The 25,354-nt window shown below is 45.3% G+C and overlaps 1 protein-coding gene across 4 annotated transcripts in view; it reads right to left on the bottom strand.

Annotated features, from left to right (window-relative positions):
* The window catches only part of WDR17 (WD repeat domain 17), a 126,497-nt gene that overhangs the window by 58,097 nt on the left and 43,046 nt on the right, over positions 1-25,354 (bottom strand). For 3 of the 4 annotated variants that reach the window (XR_014469863.1, XM_083170807.1, XM_083170804.1), the window contains exons 1-5: positions 22,012-22,187; positions 9,541-9,669; positions 8,294-8,477; positions 6,405-6,635; positions 3,979-4,230 (exon numbers count right to left, since the gene is read on the bottom strand). Coding sequence is in view for 3 of the 4 variants with exons in the window: in XM_083170807.1 (XP_083026933.1) it covers positions 3,979-4,230; positions 6,405-6,635; positions 8,294-8,477; positions 9,541-9,669; positions 22,012-22,062 (847 nt within the window). In the remaining variant the exon portion in view is untranslated. Of the gene's footprint in view, positions 1-3,978; positions 4,231-6,404; positions 6,636-8,293; positions 8,478-9,540; positions 9,670-22,011; positions 22,188-25,354 lie in introns of those variants that run through there. The other variant, XM_083170811.1, reaches the window with a different exon arrangement.

Consider the following 25,354-nt stretch of genomic DNA (forward strand, 5'->3'; position numbering starts at 1 on the left):
ATGCCAGCAGGTACTCATCTCCATCCCAGCAGGCAGCCCTCATTTACATGCCAGCAGGTATTGCTCATCTCCATGCCAGCAGGTAGCACTCATCTCCATCCCGGCAGGTAGTGCTCATCTCAATGCCAGCCGGTAGCACTCATCTCTATGCCAGCAGGTAGCGATCATCTCTATGCCAGCAGGAGGCACTCATCTCCATGCCGGCAGGTAGCGCTGGTCTCCCTGCCAGCAGGTAGCATTCATCCCCATGCCAGCAGGTATTGCTCATCCCCATTCCAGCAGGTAGCACTCATCTCCATGCCAGCAGGTAGCAATCATCTCCATGCCAGAAGGTAGGAATCATCTCCATGCCAGCAGGTAGCAATCATCTCCATGCCAGCAGGTAGCAATCATCTCCATGCCAGCAGGTATTGCTCATCCCCATCCCAGAAGGTAGTGCTCATCTCCATGCTAGCAGGTATTGCTCATCTCTATCCTGGCAGGTAGTGCTCATCTCCATGCCAGCAGGTAGCGTTCATCTCCATGCCAGCAGGTAGTGCTCATCTCCATGCCAGCAGGTAGCGCTCATCTCCATGCCAGCAGGTAGTGCTCATCTCCATGCCAGCAGGTAGCGTTCATCTCCATGCCAGCAGGTAGTGCTCATCTCCATGCCAGCAGGTAGCGCTCATCTCCATGCCAGCAGGTAGTGCTCATCCCCATGCCAGCAGTTAGCGCTCATCTCCATGCCAGCAGGTAGTGCTCATCCCCATGCCAGCAGGTAGCGCTCATCTCCATCCCAGCAGGCAGCCCTCATTTACATGCCAGCAGGTATTGCTCATCTCCATGCCAGCAGGTAGCACTCATCTCCATCCCGGCAGGTAGTGCTCATCTCAATGCCAGCCGGTAGCACTCATCTCTATGCCAGCAGGTAGCGATCATCTCTATGCCAGCAGGAGGCACTCATCTCCATGCCGGCAGGTAGCGCTGGTCTCCCTGCCAGCAGGTAGCATTCATCCCCATGCCAGCAGGTATTGCTCATCCCCATTCCAGCAGGTAGCACTCATCTCCATGCCAGCAGGTAGCAATCATCTCCACGCTCATCTCCATCCCAGCAGGCAGCCCTCATTTACATGCCAGCAGGTATTGCTCATCTCCATGCCAGCAGGTAGCACTCATCTCCATCCCGGCAGGTAGTGCTCATCTCAATGCCAGCCGGTAGCACTCATCTCTATGCCAGCAGGTAGCGATCATCTCTATGCCAGCAGGAGGCACTCATCTCCATGCCGGCAGGTAGCGCTGGTCTCCCTGCCAGCAGGTAGCATTCATCCCCATGCCAGCAGGTATTGCTCATCCCCATTCCAGCAGGTAGCACTCATCTCCATGCCAGCAGGTAGCAATCATCTCCATGCCAGAAGGTAGGAATCATCTCCATGCCAGCAGGTAGCAATCATCTCCATGCCAGCAGGTAGCAATCATCTCCATGCCAGCAGGTATTGCTCATCCCCATCCCAGAAGGTAGTGCTCATCTCCATGCTAGCAGGTATTGCTCATCTCTATCCTGGCAGGTAGTGCTCATCTCCATGCCAGCAGGTAGCGTTCATCTCCATGCCAGCAGGTAGTGCTCATCTCCATGCCAGCAGGTAGCGCTCATCTCCATGCCAGCAGGTAGTGCTCATCTCCATGCCAGCAGGTAGTGCTCATCCCCATGCCAGCAGGTAGCGCTCATCTCCATCCCAGCAGGCAGCCCTCATTTACATGCCAGCAGGTATTGCTCATCTCCATGCCAGCAGGTAGCACTCATCTCCATCCCGGCAGGTAGTGCTCATCTCAATGCCAGTCGGTAGCACTCATCTCTATGCCAGCAGGTAGTGATCATCTCTATGCCAGCAGGAGGCACTCATCTCCATGCCGGCAGGTAGCACTGGTCTCCCTGCCAGCAGGTAGCATTCATCTCCATGCCAGCAGGTAGCGCTCATCTCCATGCCAGCAGGTAGTGCTCATCCCCATGCCAGCAGGTAGCGCTCATCTCCATCCCGGCAGGCAGCCCTCATTTACATGCCAGCAGGTATTGCTCATCTCCATGCCAGCAGGTAGCACTCATCTCCATCCCAGCAGGTAGTGCTCATCCCCATGCCAGCAGTTATCGCTCATCTCCATCCCGGCAGATAGTGCTCATCTCTATGCCAGCAGGTAGCGATCATCTCTATGCCAGCAGGAGGCACTCATCTCCATGCCGGCAGGTAGCGCTGGTCTCCCGGCCAGCAGGTAGCAATCATCTCCATGCCAGCAGTAGGCGCTCATCTCCATGCCGGCAGGTAGCATTCATCTCCATCCAGGCATGTACCACTCATCTACATGCCGGCAGGTATTGGTCATCCCTTATGCCAGCAGGTAGTGCTCATCTCCATGCTGGCAGGTAGCACTCATCTCCATGCCAGCAGGTAGCACTCATTTTCATCCCGGCAGGTAGCACTAATCTCCATGCCAGTAGGTAGCACTCATCTCCATGCCAGCAGGTAGCACTCATCTCCATGCCGGCAGGTATTGCTCATCCCCCATGCCAGCAGGTAGCGTTCATCCCCATGCCAGCAGGTAGCGCTCATCTCCATGCCAGCAGGTATCACTCATCCCCATGTCAGCAGGTAGCGCTCATCTCCATGCCAGCAGGTAGCACTCATCCCTATGTCAGCAGGTATGGCTCATCCCCATGCCAGCAGGTAGCGCTCATCCCCATGTCAGCAGGTAGCGCTCATCTCCATGCCAGCAGGTAGCGCTCATCTCCATCCAGGCTGGTAGCGCTCATCCCCATGCCAGCAGGTAGTGCTCATCCCCATGTCAGCAGGTAGCGCTCATCCCCATGTCAGCAGGTAGCACTCATCCCCATGTCAGCAGGTGGCGCTTAGAGTAGGGGTGGTGAAAGGACATTATACACGCAGGATGAGTGACATACAGTGCATTTTAACTATTGGCACCCTAAGTGACCATCTAACTTCGATTAATGGTTGCACCTGCACTGATGGAAATTTACTCTGTTTCAAGTATAATTAATAGTTTGCTGTGATTAATGTTAATTGGTAATGTGTTTCTTGTAATAGTGTTATATTTCATGTAATGAAAACCTTCTACATTATGTTTGTTGCTCTTCACTCCCCCTGTGTGATCGTTGCCAATTGTGGGGAGCTGACAACATCCTCCATGTCCTGTCTGTATCACAAAACCCGAATATTATCCCAATGTAACCATAAATCACGCAGTGCTAGGGTGAGAGATTGGCAGGCTGCACCTTGTTCATTAATTGGATCATCAATATGAATGGGCAGTGCTAGAGATGCTCCATTATCTAATCACTACATTCTCTTTTACCTACAGTATATCAAGTCCCACTAAGACACTTGAGCGGTTATAAGCCTGATTTTATTTTTAAGAAAAGAATAAAGAGCACCAACATACTGTATATTTCTTTAATTATCACAAAATATCTCCCATCTCAGCCACTCCGCTCTACGCAAGATCTGTGTCTCTCTTCTGCACAGATTACTAGCTCCCATTCACTATTACAGGACTTTCATCTGGCTGCTCCCATCCCATGGAATGCCCTTCCACGCACAATAAGACTCTCCACTAGCCTTCAAACTTTCAAGCGTTCCCTGAAAACTAATTTCAGGCAAGCCTATCAAATTTAAGTACCACACGCATAACCCTCTGAGGCACTTACCTATTATATAGCTTCCCTTCTGGACTTGTAACTTGGTGGAACTGCTATGCTATTACTGGTGCCTGTCCTTGTGTTTCCCTCCTATATTCCTATATATTGTAAGCTTGCAGCAGGGCCCTCCTACCTCCAAGTCTGTCTGTAGTTAACCAGTTTGTTTCATCACTGTCTACAATTGTAAAGCGTAACGGAACCTGCTGCGCTATATAAGAAACTGTAAATAAATAAATAAGAGGACTCAGGAAAGTTCTCTCAGCCAGTGACGTATGAGTAAAAGATCTACTTACCCCCTGTTATAAACATGCCTGGAGCTGTGGGAACCCAGGCCAGGCACTGAACAGATGCTGCTGCACTTGGGAAACTGAAAGTTGTTATGCAAGATAAGGACTCTGAGTCCACCAGTCGTATTCCATTATGCAAATTAGCGACAAGAAGGTAGTCTGTGGAAAGTGGGTCCCATTCTAACGCTGTCACCGGATCCTCCTCATCAGTTCCCTCCAGTGACTCAGGTCTTAGGACATGTTTTTGACTTTTGCAACCTGAAAATACATAAATCAGAGGTTTATCTAGGAGAAAAGGTTCCTATTTTAAGGACACTGGGCACAGAATAAACATAAGCTGCTGATCTTCAATAGTTTACTATCACTTTTTCTTATTTCTTTATCAGCAAATGATGGTCATGCACAGTATACAGTTCCAGATATTGTTGTGGGGAAAACATCTCAGTGTAAATCCCTGGTTATATACACTCACTGCAGAATAGCCTCTTTCCTTCTGTATAAGGGAGTACACACGGTTCGATTTTGTCTATTTTTCTATTCAATTTTGCTAACATAAACAATATCAAATTGAAATCGAACAGAAATCTAATGCATACTATTTCAATTTGATCCCGATGTGAGGGCCCCGCGGCATTGAAATTGAATAGTAAAATAGACTGTGCAGTCAATATAGAAGCCTGGAGATGAGACTTTCAGTAGTGCTTTGTGGGCGGTGCCAGAGCCTGACATCATCAAGCCCTGCCCTGCCCCATCATTATAGATGTTATGATTTGTGGAGGGGGTGGTGGTAAAATTACACAATGTGCAACTTTTTAGTCCTGCCTCCTCCGCATACACCCAAGAATGCTGGTACTTAACCGACAGGGTAGGAGGATGCCGGGGGGGTGTTGTAGATGCAGGGGTCAAGGGGCATGTCCGAGGAACCAAGACGGTGACCCAATTTTCTAGAGTCTTTCCGGGAGGGTAGGCAAGTATGATATAGTCTAAATCAAATGTGTACACGGTGCCGTGCAATTCGATCCCAAGTTTTGTGCAAACATAACATTTCACACAGCCATGTTACCTTCAGTCCATGAGTGCCGAGATTGCTAGTTTAATGAACAAGTCTACCTTTACGTTGGAAGACTTTAGAGAAATTTGTGTTATGTTGAAAAAAATAGTTTTTAGTTTTAATAATCAATGCTAAAAATGGCTAATTTCATAGTCTTATATATTTAATACAGAAAATAAATTTACCCTTCAGTCAGCAGTAAAATATTACGTACAATATTAAAGGTCCCAGTGCAAATTTATAGAACAAGGGAAAGAAACCTAAGAATCTAAAATGTAAAAGCTCCAATTAAAGCACTAAGGGGGCAATTATCAACACATTGGGCCTTATTTTGGTTCACTCTTAGAGGCAAATTCCTTCTTAGATGGGTATAACCATGTGCGCTGCAGGGGGGGAAATGTAACATGTGCAGAGAGAATTAGATTTGGGTGAGTATTTTGTTTCTGTGCAGGGAAAATACTGGCTGCTTTATTTCTACACTGCAATATATATCTCACTTTGAAGAAAAACCCCACCCAAATCTAATTCTATCTGCACATGTTATATCTGCCCCACCTGCAGTGCACATGGTTTTACCCATCTAAGAAGGATTTTGCCTCTAAGAGTGAACCAAAATAAGGCCCATTGAGAGGTAAAATTGTGAGAGATAAAGTACTAGGCAATCCGCTTCTACTTGACATGTTACAGGTTGTGTTTGAAAAATAACAAAACTTTAAAAATGAAGTTATTGGTTGGTACTTTATCTCTCCCAATTGCATTATTCTTATGAATACCCCCTAAACATAACGTTCCTATCTAATCACATCCCCACTGTACAGTCCAAATATATACACTCTTTCTTTTTCACATTTTCCATCCTCCTGACCCCTGGCTAAACTGCTGGGTCACCGTATTATACAGCACACCAGGAACCTTTGCATTCTGGTGGAACTAATGCCTATTTCCCTATAGATTGTAAGCTTGCGAGCAGGGCCCTCCTACCTCTGACTGTCTGTAAATACCCAGTTTGTTGTATCATTGCATCCTACTGTAAAGTGCAACGGAATATACTGCACTATATAAGAAACCGTTAATAAATAAATTTGCCGCCTTGTGAGTCAACCAGAATAAGGACCTTGATGAATGAAATACAAGCAATAAAAGAAGAACTGTACCTATATTTTTCTTTGGATAAATCATCCATCATCCACAACCCAACTGGCATGATGCAGAGTACACCGATCTGGCCTAGGATCACACTAGCCGGCCAATGCCATGTGTGGCATTGGTAAATATCTTTGTGGCTCCCTGTGATAAAGTCAGTGGGCAGTAACAATGTTCCCTACATTCTGCTATATTCCTAACACTATACAAGATTAGGCAAAGCCCTTCACTGTCTTACCTGGCTGAAATATAGACAGGCTTCCATCTGTGTGTCCAAAGACAACTTTTCCTTTTTTCCTTGGATGCCACCGAAATAGACAAATATCTGAGAGAAAGCTATGTGCCTCCTTGTGCACAGCCACACCACTATCAGCTCCAGATATAGTCCAGATGTACAGGGGACCTCTGTGTGACACAAAGGCCACTGCATCTCCTGAGTTCCAGCACCAACTCAATGAGGCCGGCATTCCTAGAAGGAAAATATCACACAAGGTCAAGTGTTCATATTGCAGGAGCCATCGGTCACTTCAATGTTTAGTGCTGGATAAATGCTTCCTGATGGCAATGGATAATACTCGTGCTCAGAGCATAGTGTAGGGATCCATCGCACTCTACCCTAAATAAAAAGGTATTTATTACTGTATACACTTGTCTACCAACAGACTGATCAATAAGCTATGGTCGACAGATTTACCAAATGTTAATGTAATTTTACATGGACACCCTATCAGTGTACCACGTCCCCCTCAGGCATGGTGCCTTGCTGTACTCGGTACACTATTATATTCTGCCTCTATGCCTTAGTGGATAACTTGGCTTAAAAAAAATATGTGAAAAACTCATGTTGTGGCATTACGGATGGTGTAATGGTTAGCATTACTGCCCACAGCACTGAGGTCATGGGTTCTATTCCCACCATGGCCCTAACTGTGTAAATTCTCCCCGTGCTTGCGTGGGTTTCCTCCGGGTGCGTGGGTTTCCTCCCACAATCTAAAAATATACTGGTAGGCTAATTGGCTCCCAACAAATTAACCCTACAATGTCTGTGTGTGCATGTATATGTGGTAGGGAATATAGATTGTAAACTCCACTGGGACAGGGACTGATGTGAGTGTTCAAATATTCTCTGTACAGCGCTGCAGAATGTGTATGCGCTATATAAGAAACTGTTAATAAATAATTGTCGACCTAATGCTTCTGTCAACCTTCCAACCCTGTCGACCACAGCCATTTCAACATATTTTATGTGTCGACCTAAGCCATGTCAACCTTTTCTGGTCAACCTAATGTATGTTTACAGTCATAGTGTTGACCTAGCGACCATATCCCTACTGTATTACTGGACATTGGTGTAATGTTGGCATAATATAGACTGTGACGCTGATATTCCGCTAGGCAACTCTGACTTGTTCACCTTAGTGGAACCCTTGAGCGCATACATGACAGTGTACATCGTTATTGTGGTACAGATACAGTATTTTATTTATTTGAAGCTGCCAACTAAATGTTTTACGCTTTTACTGCACTATGAAGAGTCCTGTTGGGATTAATTGTTTTAGAACCTAAACCCATTAAGGATTTGGGTTATACGGGGAAGCTGTTCTGGGTCTTAGTGCTAGGAATCACTTTGATGATCTGGTGTCTGGACTGGGAACATCTGTATGTGATTAACAGCAGTTCGTCTGCTGCAGAGATGAACGTAGATCTGTATGCAGAGCGCATATTGCTTGTTGTGGAACTGCGTGTGGAACCAAAATTTTGAAAGGAAAGTTATCCACACTGCATTCACACCTGCACTTATTGTGGAGACAGAACTGGGCTGTACTAGGGCTGCTCTCACATAGGCAAAGTTCAGACACAGGTTATACTGGGAGCATAGCCACACCCCCCCCCCTCCCCTCCCAAAATGTATATGACTAGGCTTAATGCAACCCCACTGGGACACTCATCAAGCATATCTTGCTTGTACCCCGTTAAACAAGCCTGGGTAAACAGGACCACCCCCCTCCCCCCCCCCCGTGTCCCTTGCCTGTAGAGTTCAACAATACATTAACCAATTCAGCTAAACAAATAAAACATGCTGATCATCTGTGATTGTCATGTGACAACTGTGCTATATCATTTTACCTTTTGTACTGTCAAGCCTGGCAACCACTTTCTGCTCAGCCACGTTCCAGATGATCACTAAATTGTCCGCACTTGCACTTGCAAACATGTCAGGATTGTGAGGACACCAAGAAATGGCGGTGATTGTCTTTTTGTGCTCCGACATGATTGCACGAAGCTTAAATTCATTGTATCGGTGATCCAGCTTGAAATAAAGAAAGTGGGGAAGTGTTTCAAACTAAACTTCCAATCATGTTATACAAGAATACTATGTATATTTATTTACAGTTTTGTATATAGCGCAGCATATTCCGTACCTCCGAGACAGCAGAAAAGCATTTATTAAAGGTAAACCTTTATTGAGTCCACAATAGGGCATAACAAATCATTTTATACAAGCTTGCTATGTTTATACCTCCAAGACAGCAACAAAGTACTGTATCTACTACATGCAGATAAGCCTTTATTGTGTCCACAATATACTAACATAGGGCATAACAAATCATTTTATACCACTTAATAAGTATATGCCTCTATTATAGCAGAACGGTATCTACTATACTGAATGTAAATAAATCTTCGCTGTCTACTAGTAGATACCAATATTTTGTATAACAAGTTAGTTTATAAAAAGGGCTGACGCCGGGTGGCGAAACTCCGCACGGCCAAGAAGCGGAGGTGGTCGGGGTGGCCACAGCCCAGCAGCCGTCCTTTGCAGTGGTGACATCCAGCTGCAAACGAGCGGCTGGGCCGTGACCGTCCCGTGCGAACGGACACAATCCTGTTCATTATTAACTACTGTGTATGGCACGGCTTTTGTCAGTGCGGTGTTTCGCCGCCTGGCGTCAGCCAACGCGTGTGAAACCGCCCAAGCAGTAACACAATAATAATATTTTTCATTTTAAATTTACTAATAAAGCCAAAGCTTAGAGTACACTAGCTGAGGTACCCAGCATTGCTCGGGTTCAGAACACGCTCTCTGGGTCAAAGGTCTGCTCGGTGTACACAAACTTGGACATTGGACAGAGGTCCAGGCCACTCCAATAGGCATCCCAGACCATTTGCCACCCCTATCTGAAGTTCTCATCCAAATCCGTCCAGTGGAAGGCCCTGAGAATGTTCCCCATGCTATGCAACATTGCCATATCTTGCTTCTCTGACCCACTTTGTGTATTGGCCGGACTCCATTGTGGGCCCCTGGGACCCTCACAGGGTTGGGAACCGTAAATAACTACTACTGTAAGTTATTACAGGGCTGATGGACGTACCTGGTACACATAAATAGCTAATGTGGCACAGTATGCAAATCTGTCTCCACTGGCTGCACAGACATCTTTGTTCCATGGCTGACACCCAGCTGCCAAAAGACCTACTTGCTTCACTTGAGACATCTTCGTCTAGAACAATATGAGCAAAACACATCACATTACTTATACATAACAGGACGTAAATCTCTTCAGCATTGATATGAACTAGTCAGTGTCACCCAAACAATTCTCTGTGAGTGTGGACATAGGATTGATGAAGGCACAACAGATTGTAAAGAATGTCAGTGTACCTATGGGAAAAATAAATATGTTGTTGTGCATTGGTCAATTGGGGATGTAGGTAGAAATAAAGCAAATTTGTGATTGACATAGTTGAGATGCTTCTTTAGTGACAGACGGAGAGCAGCAGGGCAAAGAGAGAGGCATTGATAATGCACATTATATTGGGGCATAGACCAGGTGCCTGTAATTATGGTAGCAGCTAGTTCCCAGGCTGTGAATGTAACTTTGGACCACATGACCGATGGAACATACAATGCAGTGGCATAACAAGATACATGTGGGCTTCATAACAAAAGTTTGTGAGGGCCCCTATTTATCACATAATGCTGAAAAATGTATACAGCACATGTAAATTTGACAGGCAAAGTGGGCCCCTCTCAGCTCTGGGCCCCAAAGCAGCTGTACCCCCTGCACCTATGGTAGTTACGCTCTTGATACCATGTGCAGTGACAGCAGTAAGGTCGGTGGAACACCAATTTTACTATCCACACCACCTCAGGTCGTCGCCTATAGTAACCAGGCCCGACGTATGGCGAGCGATGCAAGGTTACACTTTGGGTGTCCTATATACATGTGTCTGGCAGTAATACAAGGAAAGCTACATGTGTATTAGCCTACCAAAGCTTCTCCTGCCAGAGGCCAGCAAAATTAGGAACTTGTAGCTCCAAAATAGATGGGAAGTCATAGGTTGCACTGGTTATTTGACAGTTACATAATAGTCTTAAAATTAAATATCACAGATTTTTATGGTACCTAAATAGTTTCTGAACATATTGTATGAGAACTGCGTATGCACCATGGGTCAGTGCTGTATGCTTGCCCCCAGTCACCTGATTATGAGCTAACAAGCATGGAATAAATTAGGCGCTCATTTTATTCCTCGGCTATCACCGGCAAACCCTACCCCAAGTCCGGGCGCCTTAATCAGGCACTGGTAAATGCTTAAAGTGTCTATGTAATAAGATTTGGAGAGAGATAAAGGTTACAGATACCTGTCTACTTCCCAAATTTCCCCTCAAAGAGAGTTCTCAGGCAGAGTTACCGAGATGCAGCTGATTAGTGTGAGGGTGTTCCAGCCTAGGAGGTTATCAATCTTGGGAGAGTAGGCATGTATGGACTACAGTACATTAAAAAAAACAATGGTACTTGGGAGCCGACGGGCGCCGTGCTAGGAAACATTGCATACCATAACTTAAGGTATGCGATGGGACTGGACCGACCCGATTTTGGGCTTTTAAAGTCCTTACAATTTTAAAATCGGTCGCATCGCATGCCATTATAATGGCATGCGATGCGACCGACCCGATTTTTTATTGTATTCAATGTAAAATGCCCCCCCCCAAGACCTTTTAAAATGTGATGGACCCGATTTTACATAGTACCCAATGGTAAATGGCCCCCAGACCCGATTTTAGATTGTATACCCACCCTGATGGGTAATTACTATGTCAAATGCCCCCCCCCATAGTTAACGCCACCCCACTATCAACGCCAACCCGTAGCGCGCAGCGAGCCCGCGAGGGGTGGCGGTACGCGTCCTCCGACCTTTTCATACCCCCACTATCCACGTCGGTGTGGAGTCGATTTTATATAGTGTGGCGCGCGCAGCGTGCCACAGAGCCCGAAGCGTGGCGAGCGCAGCGAGCCTCGTGAGGGGCGGCGGAATAAATGTGAAGTAATGCGCGTCCCCTCGCGGGGTTTGCTGCGCTTCGGGCGCGGTGGCTCACTTCGCTCGCCACACTATATAAATTCAACTCTATGCCGACGTGGATAGTGGGGGTATGAAAAGGTCGGAGGACGCGTACCGCCGCCCCACGCGGGTTCGCTACGCTCGCCAAGCTTCGGGTTTGCGTTGATCGTGGCGTGGCATTAAAAATTTTGGGGCATTTGACATACTAATTACCCATCAGGGTGGGTATACAATTAAAAATCGGGTCTGGGGGGGGGCATTTAACATTGTAATTATCGGTCATCGGTCGCATCGCATCGCATGTGATTTGGTCGCATGAGATGCGACCGATTTTTCCGACCCGATGCCATACAATCATTATCGGTGGCGCCATGCTAGGAAACAAGTACCAAAAAAACATTATGTAGACTTTAGGTCTTATTATTGTATTTCAATTTCCAAATACAATTTTTGGACAAGATACAGAATCATAAGTAATAAATTTCAGGGTTTCTGTCATAGTACTATGTGCATGGGATGTATGTTTTACAGTATGTGGCCAACTCTGGGGGGGGGTATTCAATTAGAGCCAAGTGGTTATGCTCAGCGAATACGCCCGAAACTGACACAGTTTATAGCGGAAGGTAAATGTTCTCGCTACCCAAGAGGTAGCGAGAACATTTAGCCAAATCGGACATTCGCCAGCCCAGTGCTGTTGTCACCACTAAAATGCTGTGTCATCGGCAATTTGCCACTTCACAATAATTAAATTACCACTATAAGGGGTATACTGTATTTACTAAGGTGGGAGTTCTATTGAAGATGGGATGTTGCTATGGACAACCAGTCAGATTCTATCTAGTAGGTTCTAGCAGGCGCTAAATAAATAAGAAGTAGAATCTCCAAAAGTAATAAATATATAAAAAAAATATAATTTCAAACTAAAATTTGTCACAAGGGACGCCCAAACAAACAAAATATAACCTCTGATAAAACCAGATTTTTAAAAATGTTTAAAAATATGATTCAGTGATCCGGATCAGTTTTTGATCTGGATTGCCAGAAGGGGGAGCCCACACATTAAAGATCAATTGTAACAATCACCTCCAGAACGGAGGATTGTCACAATGTATCGCAGTATACGGGCCCCAATAGTCTACTTACCAATACGAATCTCCAATAGTCCAATAGTCCCAATAGTCTACTTACTAATACGAATCTCCTATGACATCACCAGAATTCCTGCTCATTCCCAGATTTTCCTTGGAAATGTCACTAGTTCAGAGGATTAAAAGTTTAACAGTGGAAATGTAAACATGTATCTGTATATCCGGGTGTGGTATAGCACACCCACAGTCGGGATTCTGACAGTTATTAGCCCGACATCAGAATCCTGACTGCCCGGACTCAGACAGTGGGGGGAGCGCAACGCCACACTGCGGGCATAGTGGCTCGCTACGTTTGCCACCTATTCTATTATCCCTCTCAAGGGGTCATAGACCCCCACGAGGGAGAATAGCCGGGATCCCGAGTGTCGGGGTTTTAACAGTCGGGATTCCGATGTCTTTGCAATGACTGTCAGAATCTCGACTGTCTGTCAGTCATCATGGACCCGTATATCCTGCCCCCCTCCATCCTTTCTGCAGGACTCAGGTGTTGGCTGTTCTAAAGAAGCACATTTCTCTTTCAGCTGTTAGTCACGCTTCATGACTCCTGCTACAGAAAATACATTTCCTGGGAGAGAGATCCAGAGAGAATGTGGGAGGCAGAATACAGTACAGGGCACAAGCACACATTCCTCAATGTATAGTGTCATGTTTTATTGTATATGAGGCAGTGATGATACAATTTAGGAACTCAATTGTGGGCAATCAGTGTCAGAGGGACTGGTGTATGGGGAGGGATGCATGGGCGGATTTAAGGGGGGCAAATGGGGCCATCACCCCTCCTAGACTGCCGCCAGTCCTTACACTGATGGGCGGACGGTTGACAGAGGTGGCTGTGAAATGCGGCCAGGGCGGGACAGGAGCACACACACCGGTGGCTGTGTGCTGACTTCCTCATAACGGTGACAGTGGTCACCGCTATGAGGAAGTCAGCACACAGCCGCCGCTCTGTGGGTGGCCGCTCTGACCGCACTGTCTATCTGCTTGGGGTCATTATGATCTGACTCTGCTCCACCCTTGGTGCTGGCTGAGGAGGCAGTAAGTTGGGCGAGGGCAGGAGGGAGGAATATAGCGGGCATATTTGGCAGGCTGCTGTCTGCTAATGTAGCACAAGGATGGAGGGAGGAGGGCTGCCATCCAGATTTCAGTAAGGAAGATGAAGTTGCTGCTGTGTATTCTCCATGTCTGGCTGTTGCAGAGGGAGATGGGATGTGCAGGGCTGGCATTACAGAGCACTGCATATAATCGTCATTCAGCCTGAGCACAGCAGGAGGGGGTGCGATACAGCGGAAAGTTATAGTCTGCCTCATATACAGCAAGACTCCTGTCTATAAAAGGTGCTATGCTGTAAAGGGGTTAATTCTACATCATGATCATACAATTATGTATATAATTATGTTGCTGGACAATTTGTTAGGAGTGGACTGGACAGGGAAGGGGTGGAGTTGGGACTGGAGAGGGGAGGGTCAAGATTAATCAGGAAACTGCTCCCCCTAGAAGAAAGGTCTAGATCCACCCCTGGGGGTGCAGCCAGTCACCACAGAGGTTCATATAAGCATTGGTGAATGTGCTGTATGATCTGGGGCCCTATATATATATATATATATATGTATAATATGTATGTCCAAAGGTGGATGTCACTCAGAATTTGCAAATAAATCAGCCTGAGTCTGTTGAATAAGACAACGTTTCAGGGTATTACCCTGTTTTGATAAAAGGGGTAATACCCTGAAACGTTGACTTATTCAAACAAACTCAGGTTGATTTATTTGTGATTTCTGAGTGACATCCTCCCTTGGACATACAGTATATTATATTTGTTTTGGATGGTCAGTGGAACAAGCTGAAATACCATTGTTTGAGTGCCAGGCCTTCTGGGCTACTATATATAAGGTGGGGAGTTTGACTGGGGCAGTATACCTGTCAAACTGTAATGCAGGTGTCCTAAGGCGAGCTCAATGCAGCTACATCTGTACAATGCCATTCAAATCAATGGCAAAAACTGTATCCAATACAGTAACATAAATCCCAGAGTTAACAAAGGAGATAATTGGGCTGTGATACTTTGGCAGGAGGGGGAATCCTAGTGTATATTCTATGGAAGCGTATAAACTACCAATGTTCATAAACAGTCCCACAAGGTAACTGACTCTCTAATAGAGTAACAATGTATAATACTGTATGTGTGCACACAGTCCAGAATGTGCCCTCAGACAAGGAAGCCACTGGGGATTTTCTCTGAAGGCCAGTCCTACTCTTTGGACAGTGCTGATATAAGCATATAAAAAACAGTGGTGTGTGCACATGTGTAACTACTACACTCTGGCATAACTACATAACTACATTCTGGCATAATATGTTTATTGCTGGCATAATCTGGATAATACTGATATATATATATAATGGCCACTACTATTATCTAATGTGGCATTACTGATACATATAATATAATGTGGGCACTGCTATATAATTTTGCCACTGCTAATATAGGACCTTTTTCTGGTTGACTTACAAGGTTGCGAATTTTACAGCCTTGCGAGTCGCCCAGATGCCGCTCCCAGCCCACTTGCATGCCGCGATCTCCTGCACAGCTGCGAATGGAGTATTTGCATAATCCTCCATTCGCAGCCTTGGGTGCAGGGGAGAAATCCTTCAATGGTCAGCGACCGTCAAATACGTTCTCCAGCACTTGCAGATGTAAGACACCTCTGTGGTGTCTCAGAACTCCGAGCACTCTGTGCAGATGTCAGCTGCCCGCTCCCCCACACACACATCACTATGCCATTACCATGGGAACGCCCAGTCTTTTAATGGGAACGCCCATGAAATGCTGGGCGTTCCCATGGGCTATGCCCCCCGCCACTGCCCCACGCCCGCACTGCTAAGTTTGAGTTGGATGGCAAACATGCAGTTCACCATGCCCACTCACACCAAGCATCTGCACATGTACATAACTGCGCATGCGCTAAAAATCGGTCTCCTGTGCGAACATGCGGGGGACCGATTAAACTAGAATAACCACCATAATGTATGCAAAGCTATATTGATGCATGACTGTTGTTATAACGTACTGATAGATGATAGAATAATGATAGAATAATGTGAGCACTGGTGGCATGATGTGGCCATTGCTGGTATAGCAGTGGGGCAATGCTGTATAAAGTTATACATGAGTATGCTGTACAACAGTGGTGTCAAACTCAAACTCTGTACTGGAACTACACATTATGGTTTCTTTGTTTGGTTTCCGCACTGGATACTCCACTGACTAGGATATCGTCAATTTATTATTGAAAATGGAGTAAATAATTCTAAGAGAAATCCAGATCCTGTTTTATTAAGTTATTCAGGAGATTTCTAAGACAGAAGAGAAACTCCTTTATTTAACTTATTTGTAGACTGGAGGTGCTCCCCAGAGTCAGAGGTAGATGTATATTTAGTCACATGGAGAAAAAGAAGACTCGAGGAAAAGGGGGCTGTAGAAATTGTGATATTGCTTAAAACTTAACCTTTAATAGTCTTAGATTAATATAAATTAGCACAAAAATACATTTAAGTTACACAATTAAAGTTTTAAAATATGCACTGCAGCTCAAAATTATATCCCTGTCTATGAGAAAAATTATTCAATGAGCAATTTCGAGAGCTCGTAATTCAGTACCTATATCAAATTTCAGGCTAAGAGCTCACAGTTTAAAACTTTAATTGTGTAACTTAAATGTATTTTTGTGCTAATTTATATATTTATCTAAGACTATTAAAGGTTAAGTTTTAAGCAATATCACAATTTCTACAGCCCCTTTTTCCTCGATTCCCTGATAACTATAGATAATTATATTTACATATACACATATAAATGGATTAAGTATGAAATCCCGGCGGTCGGGATCCCGGCTTTCAAAATCCCGACGCCGGAATCCCGACCGCCGAAATCCCGACAAGGGGGGGACGTGGATCCCCCCCCCCCCTTGCGGGCTCGCTGCGCTTACCACGCAGCGGGCCCGGTGCCTCGCTACGCTCGGCACGCTAATTTATTCTCCCTCCAGGGGTGTCGTGGACACCCACGGAGGGAGAAATTGTCGGGATTTCGGCGGTCGGGATTCTGAACGCCGGGATCCCGACCGCCGGGATTTTAACTGCATCCCATATAAATATCCTAAGAGTGCCCCCACAACGAGTCTTCTTTTTCTCCATGTGACTAAACCTGGAACTACACATCACAGCATGTCCTGAGACAGATTTTATATAATGGATTGCTAAAACTGTGGCAGGGCATGCTGGGATGTGTTGTTCCACAACAGCTGGAGGGCCATGAGTTTGACATCATCACTGCTGTACAGTGTGTATTCACCTCCCCCTCCTTACCTTGGCAGGCAGTGAGGCTACATCATAGCTACCTGCCATGTTGCTCATATATTGTGTGTAAAAGAGTCTCCTGAGCCATTTAACTCACCGCACATCCCAGCTACATACAACTTTTATATGCTGTTTATACATACTTGCCTATTTTTGAAAACTAGTTTCAGGGAAATTATAGTGGTAGTAGAATTTTGCACAGCACCCCATTGCGGGGACGTGTCATGCTCCACCCAAAGGGCGTGTCTAGTTCCATATATGGAGATATTGGGCCAGATTCTCTAAGCTTCAAAAGTGATAAAATAGAAAGTGATAAACAGCCAGCCAATCAGCTCCTACCTGCCATGTCACAGACTGTGTTTGAAAAATGTCAGGCAGGAGCTGATTGGCTGGCTGTTTATCACTCTCTATTTTATCACTTTTGAAGCTTAGAGAATCTGGCCCATTGTGAGAAGAGAAAGAGATTGTGAACGTGGCACCTAGAAGCGTGGCTGTGCACTGCTACATCTGAGAGGAATCCTTTGAAAAGACTTATAAACAAATGTAGATGAGCCACAAAGCAGTTAGTAAGAGCTACTATACTTGGTAAAGTGCTGGGAAATGGTGCTGATGATTCAATGTAAATGTATCTATCTCTCATTCCTTTTTCCCCCCAAAATGTAACAGTGTAATGTGGGCTAGGTAACATGAGGGAGAGAGGGAGATTGCTGCCATTTCAGGGAGTCTCCTGCAGAATTGTGGAGGGTAGGCAACTATGTGTTTATATATTCTGTGTCCAGCTGCCCCCCTGCAGTCTTTGGTTTGTGCTACAGCCCAGGAGCGGCAGCAGTCGCTTATAAGAACTCAAAAACACTCTACACATAATGCTGTATACAGTATTTGCATTATTGTCAGCCCTGTACAGATCTGACATTATAGTAACAAATGATAGGAAAGTTTTCCCGTGCTTGCCTACTTTGAAGAATCATCTCAGGAAGACTTTGAAGACAATACATAAAAGTGCGGACAAGTATTGTTACATCTGAGTCATAAAATGACTTACTGACTGCTTTGACACTCATCTACATTTGGATGTAAGATCTACTGTACTCACTGAAGAAAATACACTTATAAGTGGCCATGAGAAACCTTATTTAAAATATATGTAGCCATATGGATCATTGGGGCAGATGTATTAAGCCTGGAGAAGAGATAAACTGGAGATAAAGTAGAGTTAAGGTGGAGAGAGATAACGCACCAGCCAATCAACTTCCAACTGTCATATTTCAAATGCAGCTGATTGGCTTGAACATTATCTCCTTCCACTTTATCTCCAGTTTATCTCTTTGTCAGGCTTAATATATCTGCCGCATTGTGCCTTATCGCCAATAGGGTTTGGGGTTCCCTGCTATTTCTGAAACCAGCACCAGGCTCAAGGGCAAGTCCTGGTTCCCAAAATATGGGGGACAAAATGAATAGGGGTCCCCTATATTTTGACAAGCAGCACCAGGCCCAAACAGCCAGCAGGGTAATGCCACAGCCAGGGAAAGGATTTACACTAGTTCCCCCAGCCAAAGCATTAAACCCCTTGGGGGAGTGGGGACCCACCCAATAAATGGGTCTCCCCCTCCAGGATAACCCCTGTCTGAGATGAAGCCCGGGGCTGTCCCTGATGCCCCTGGGTGGTGGGCACTGGGCTGAGGATATTGTGTAAAATATAAATACAAAACTATTTTGTTTTACTGTTGAACTACAAGTCCTAGTAAGCCTGCCCCGCATGCAGAGACTTGGAGAACCACAAGTCCCATCATGCAGGGCATTAAAGGGCCCACTGGTACTTGTAGTTCAACAGCAGAACAAATAGTTAAGTAATACACACACACATAGAGAAATAAAATTTCAATACATTCTACAATCATTCATACATATACTTACCTATGGATTCCACCCTATGGCCAGCGGCGTAACTATATCACCGCAGCCCCCGCCACCGCGGGGGGGCGCTGTGCATGTGGGGGCGCCGGGGGGCTGCGGTGCTATAGTTATACCCCCCCCCTCCCAATCCCCCGCAGACTTACCTATCTCGCTGGTCCCGGCGGCTCCGTTCTTCTGCTGAGGACCACCACAAAATGGCCGCCCCCATATAGCACACAGTTCTCTGAAACTGTCTGCTGTATGGGGGCGGCCATTTTTTTGGTGGTCCTCAGCAGAAGAACGGAGCCGCCGGGACCAGCGCGATAGGTAAGGCTGTGGGGGATTGGGGGGGGGGGGGTTGCATGGGCGGCGGGGTAGGGGTGCTTGGCGGGGCGGCGGCGTGCCCCCCTAACGGCAGGGGGGCGCCCAAAACATAGCTACGCCACTGCCTATGGCCCATCCCCTTGTCTAGTAGAAATCCACTCGGCACCTGTTGAAGGAAATTATACTTACCGAGGCCTCCGGTGTCGTTCCTGTGCTCTTCATTCCAAAATAGGCATCCCGGGATGGTAAAAATCAAACTGCATATACGTACCCACTAATGGAGAGAATATATGGATGTTTGTTTACATTAACGGCTTCTTCCCCGAACTGGGTGATTGGCGGGCCCCAGTCAATCAGGAGTGGAGTATCCCCAGAGGCTGGGGGTGCCACAGTAAATTCATATTATTCATTGTTGTGTTTAGTATTTAGTTACTAAAACTGGTTTTACGGCAGGTTTATATGTCAGCCTAGCCCCTCACACTGCCAACGTGCCTGAACATAAAGACTGTAGGCTGTAGCTACAATAATCAATACTGATATTCTCTGTGCTTGGTAAATGGGGCATTTCACAGTCATCATAGGAATCTATGGGGTCTATTTTTGTGATCCTAAAGAGAGGGAGTACTCAGGCATCAGAAATAGCCTATATACTAAAATGCAGCAATCCTTTGGCAACAGCTGCAATTTTAGCTTAATAAGCCCCTAATGTCTCCCATTCACTAGTATGACATGGCCTTTTTTCACACTATCTTCACCCATCGGGCCTATAAATCTTGTGAAAACTGTCATATTGTATGATACTTTCTTCCAATTCTGATCTGTATCGGATCGAGAGATTGCCATGGCTGCCACAAGGATACATCGTATCATATGATACATAGGGCCAAATGTACTAAGCCTTAACAAGTGATAAAATGGTGAGTGATAAAGATTGAGGTACCAGCCAGTCAGCTCCTAACTGTCATTTCTAAAACACAGCGGTGAGGTCCTGGGTAAGTGTGGGACCTGTCTTATCTCGGCGCCACATCTGTTGCCAGGAGTCGGGACCCGCAGATCTACTAGTCTGCGTCCTGGTGCTCCTCCTGGCTCCCTATGAAAAATGTCCCGCACAAAATGGCCGCCCCTTACAGCAGACAGTTTCTGAGGATGCTAGAGGAGGCGGTGGAGAGGAGGCGGTGGCGGCCTCCTCTAACATCCTTAAAAACGGTCTGCTGTAAGGGGCAGCCATTGGGTGAAGGAGCCAGGAGGAGCGCCAGGACGCAGACAAGTAGATCTGCGGGTCCCGGCCATAGAGTGATTCGGCGGGGTAAGGCAGGCCAGGGTGGGGGGATATATGTCTTAAATTTACTGGAGGGGGCCCCAAAATTTTCTGGCGTTTGGGTGCAAAATTTATCGTTACGTCACTGCCTGTAAAATGACAGCTGGACAGTTTGAGCTGATTGGATGGTCCTTTATCACTCTCCACTTTATCACTTGTTAAGGCTTAGTACATTTGGCCCTCAATATGCAAAAGGGCCCTAGTTGATGTATTGTCTGTGCTGCTGTTACCCAGGGTTTAAAGTGGTCCAAGAGAGGTGGTGGAACTCATGTGAGTGCAAGGAGGGGTGGGCCACATGTGGAAGAGAATAATGAAGGAACCAGGTCCTTAGGAAGGGGTATTTTGGATGTGGCTGCATCATCTATTGATGTTGGTGGTGGAATTACTGTGTAGGGCCATGGTGGAGGTAAAACTAGTTTCACCTTCCATTACAGGTGGTGGAACTCAGTTCCACCACGTTCCCCCTCACTTTAACTACTGATGTTACCATTGTAAGAGTTACAAGTTATCACTTGCAAAAATGTATTAAATAAATACTCTGACCTTAGTTACACACCGATATTCATGGGAAGCAACATACTCTGTGCCACTCTGGTCCCCAGAAGCTATAAACGGGGTAGGCGGTTTTATCTCATTTATATATCAGAATGAGCTAATATCTCAGTTGCTGCATAAATTGATATAATATATAAATAAACAGAACTGAGGCTAAAGGTAAAAATGTTATACGGTTTATTTTTTTTACTCTTTTTGACAATTACAGCTGCTTATAAAGAAGTAGGAGAGTATACAAGGCATGTCCTGCAGTTCTGCAGCTGATCCATCTTAAGCAGGGTTAAGAAATACACATACAAGGTACTGACTGCTGCTGCTGCCTCACTTGTCAGCAAAAAGAATTACAAATATTCTGTTGTCTTAGACGCTATAATTTCCAGACCAACCAACATGCATATAGTAAGTAAATGGAATCACCATTCATCAGAACACGCTGAACAAAATGGCAGCAAAGGGCTGGACAAACATATTATGAAATGCATTAAAAATAAAACCTTTCAGCGGCGTAATCCTGGTAGACACCTATTTCTTATCGCTCAGTGGCTGCATCTTGTTTTAGATCACATGCAGTATACCTCACAGGAATAACAAACATGCCTCATAACCTATCCAGGATAGCATTAATATATTTGCAGTGCAACAGCAGCTGCTATCAAAGATTCTTGCAGTTACCACGGAGATGGAAGAAAGCAGAAATCACCATTATGATTTGTAACCAGCTTCTTCAGCAATAGATTGTGCTCTAATCTGTTACCATTTATAGCAGATCATTTTAAAACTAAAAAAATAAATAAAAATGCTGTAATGAAAAAGCAGCAGCCTATAAATGAACCCAAATCCTCTCTTTTCTGGAATACACAAAGGAAATATACTGTGCATCGCTCAACATCTGGAAGAAAAATCCCTACCTTCGCATATGTATCATATTTTGTGAACCACTTAAGGATTTCCATGTCCATTCCAGATTTCAGCGGCTTCTAGAAGACTGCCGTATCCTGCTTTCTCTCCAGCAAAAACTCAGTTCACTAGAGAGATGGAGAGACCCTGTCTGCTCACAGGATAATGCAGCCTTCCTAAAGGATGCAAGGAAAACGCATGAGGATTGTGTCACACACAGCACTTATATACAGACACTGTCAGTAGCCTGGCAACTGCCGGGTTTAATAGGAGTCATTTTGTTTGTTTATTTGTATTTCTTTGTAGTTTTTTTTTTAAACATATATCTATTTTTTATGCATTTTCTATGTGTTTCTTGAAAAACTGCTATGATTGATAAAGATTTTTTTTTTTTTACCCTATTGTTGCCTGGTGAACTATAGAGGCGCTTAGATGGGTTTCATCTGTCATGCATACTTGCCTCAGAAGATGCGGGAGGCTCCTGCTTTTTGGGGTAGACCCACACATCCCTGGAGGAGCAGACAGACCTCCCGCATTCTGCCCGCACTATAGTGAAGCGGTCAGGATGGAGAGGTAAGCACCAGCATTCCCATGTCTGTGGGGAGGGGCTTTAATGACACAAATTGTGTCATTTTAGACTCACCCCCTTTCGGCGGACCTGCAAATCACATCGGTTTCCCTAAGTTGGGGCGGGGCTTCACTATATAAGAGCCCAGCTCTTCCCCCTGAAGATCCCTGCAGCGTCTCTCCACCCTGGATAGCCATGATCTTCTGTGACTACAAGAGCTATCTGTGACAGCAGGAGAGTTTCAACTGGCTAAGAGACGCTTTTGGAGCATCCCAAACCACTGTGTTTGAGTGGTTTTCGTTGTCATCACTTAGAACCACATGGCTACCATGTGGGCCATGATTGAAATGGACGTCAGGGTGACCATGACAAAGAAAGAGATCCTGTAGGCATCTCATCAGGATCTATCTGCTGGATACTCCATGAAAAACTTAGTTTGAGCAAGGTTTAGGCACACTGGGGGTGACATGTAATAGGATGAGAGATTCAGAAAGTAAGAGATTTGGTAAGAAATCTCCAGTTTTTTTAAAGCGGCAATCATTTATTTAGATTGATTTTGCAGTGTAAATGATTGCTGCTTTAAAAAAAACCTGGAGATTTCTTACCAAATCTCTCACTTTCTGAATCTCTCATCCTATTACATTTCACCCTAGCTACGGTAACTCAGTTTTAATCCCCGTACACACTAGACAAGCTGGGTCAACGCCTTAATCATTAATGATATCGCCAAACACTCCTCATGCAGGTTGTTGGCTACATAGACGAAATGTACCTGCATGTACTGTACAGCTGACCCTAGGGTTTGAGAGTGCTCATCGTTAACGATATTGATTATTGATACTACACCATTGTGCAAATGAATTGAAACAAGCAATGAAAATACATTATTTTGGTTTTCGCCTTGGATTTTATTTCAAACAACATTTTAGTCGTTTGTATGACTCCTTTGTTTTTCAAAAGCATTGTTACACGGTTCGGCATAGAATTGACCAAATAAGTCATTGGTGATTTTAGGGTCATGGTACCACACTGTGCAAATTTATTAAAACAAGGCCATTTTTTGATACTAAAAAAAATAGGTGTATTTGAATCCAGAAATACACTTATTTTTGACATTTACTATCCCGAAAATATGGAAATTCATTTTCGTATTGATGTGCTATCAATACGAATACGAATTGCCGTATTTTCGGGATAGTAAATGTCAAAAATAAGTGTATTTCTGGATACAAATACACCTATTTTTTTTAGTATCAAAAAATGGCCTTGTTTTAATAAATTTGCACAATGTGGTACCATGACCCTAAAATCACCAATGACTTATTTGGTCAATTCTATGCCGAACCGTGTAACAATGCTTTTGAAAAACAAAGGAGTCATACAAACGACTAAAATGTTGTTTGAAATAAATTTCCCCCTTAATGCCATCTTCTGAAAAATAACAATTTGACTTCTGAATTTTTTTTACAGATGCTTTAGGACAGTTGTTTTAACTCTTTACTAGTAGTAGTAGTAGTAGTACGTTTATTTATAAGGCGCCGCAAAGTGTCCGCAGCGCCGTACATAGCAAAAAAAAAATTACAAGGTAACGTACAGGGTGTGTTGAAAGATACAGTATAAATAGGGGTATAGCTGGTAGAACTAAAATCAGCATCAGTTCAGAAGTAGGTGTCAAAATTGTCAAGGAGACTGAAGATGAATAGAGGAAGGGAAGAACAGGACAGGAGCACAGGTGAGGTAATGAGGTAGGGTGAGTACGTGAGGAAGGAGGGCCCTGCTCATAAGAGTTAACATACTAAAAATAGGTGGGTGGACGAACGAAATACAATAGGATAAGTAGGAACGGAGGGGAACGGAGGCAGGATAGGAGGATCAAAAGAGGTTAGGAGGAGGGATAGGCTAGTCGAAAAAAGTGGGTTTTGAGGGAGCGCTTGAAGGAGGTAAGGGAATCAGATAGCCTGATGGGTGGCGGGAGGTTGTTCCAGTGCAGGGGGGCAGCACGAGAGAAATCTTGGACACGGGAGTGGGAGGAGGTGATTAGGTGAGAGGTCAGTCGGCGGTCAGCGATGGAGCGAAGAGGACGGGAGGGAGTGTGGATAGAGATCAGTGAAGAGAGGTAGGGAGCTGTGGAGGAGGAGAGAGCCTTGTAGGTGGTGGTGAGGAGTTTAAAGAGAATTCGGAAAGGAATGGGGAGCCAGTGAAGAGATAAACAGAGGGGGGAGGTGGAGGTAGAGCGGCGGGAGAGGAAGATGAGCCTAGCAGCAGCATTAAGAATGGATTGGAGAGGTGCGAGGCGGGTGAGAGGTAGCCCAGAGAGAAGGATGTTGCAGTAGTCAAGGCGGGAGATGACAAGAGAGTGAATGAGAATTTTGGTCGCGTCAGTGGAGAGGAATGGTCTGATGCGTGAGATGTTGCGTAGGTGAAAGCGGCAAGACTGTGAGAGAGCACGAATGTGGGGGGTGAAAGAGAGGGAGGAGTCAATGATGACACTGAGGCAGCGCGTTTGGTCGGTGGACGTGATCTCGGTTTCACCAATGCTGATGGAGATAGTGGGAGAAGAGGGGATGTTCGGGGGATGGAAGATTAGAAGTTCAGTTTTAGCCATGTTTAGTTTCAGGAAGCGTTGGGTCATCCAGGCTGAGATGGCCGTGAGGCATTCGGAGACCTTGGACAGGAGTGATGGGGATAAGTCGGGGGAGGAGAGATAGATTAGGGTATCATCAGCATAAAGGTGGTAATGAAAACCATAGGAGCTGATGAGGGTGCCCAGAGAGGTGGTGTAGAGG

Source organism: Crinia signifera, chromosome 1 (assembly GCF_055691185.1).
Source record: "Crinia signifera chromosome 1, ASM5569118v1, whole genome shotgun sequence".
Taxonomy (NCBI): Eukaryota; Metazoa; Chordata; class Amphibia; order Anura; family Myobatrachidae; genus Crinia; species Crinia signifera.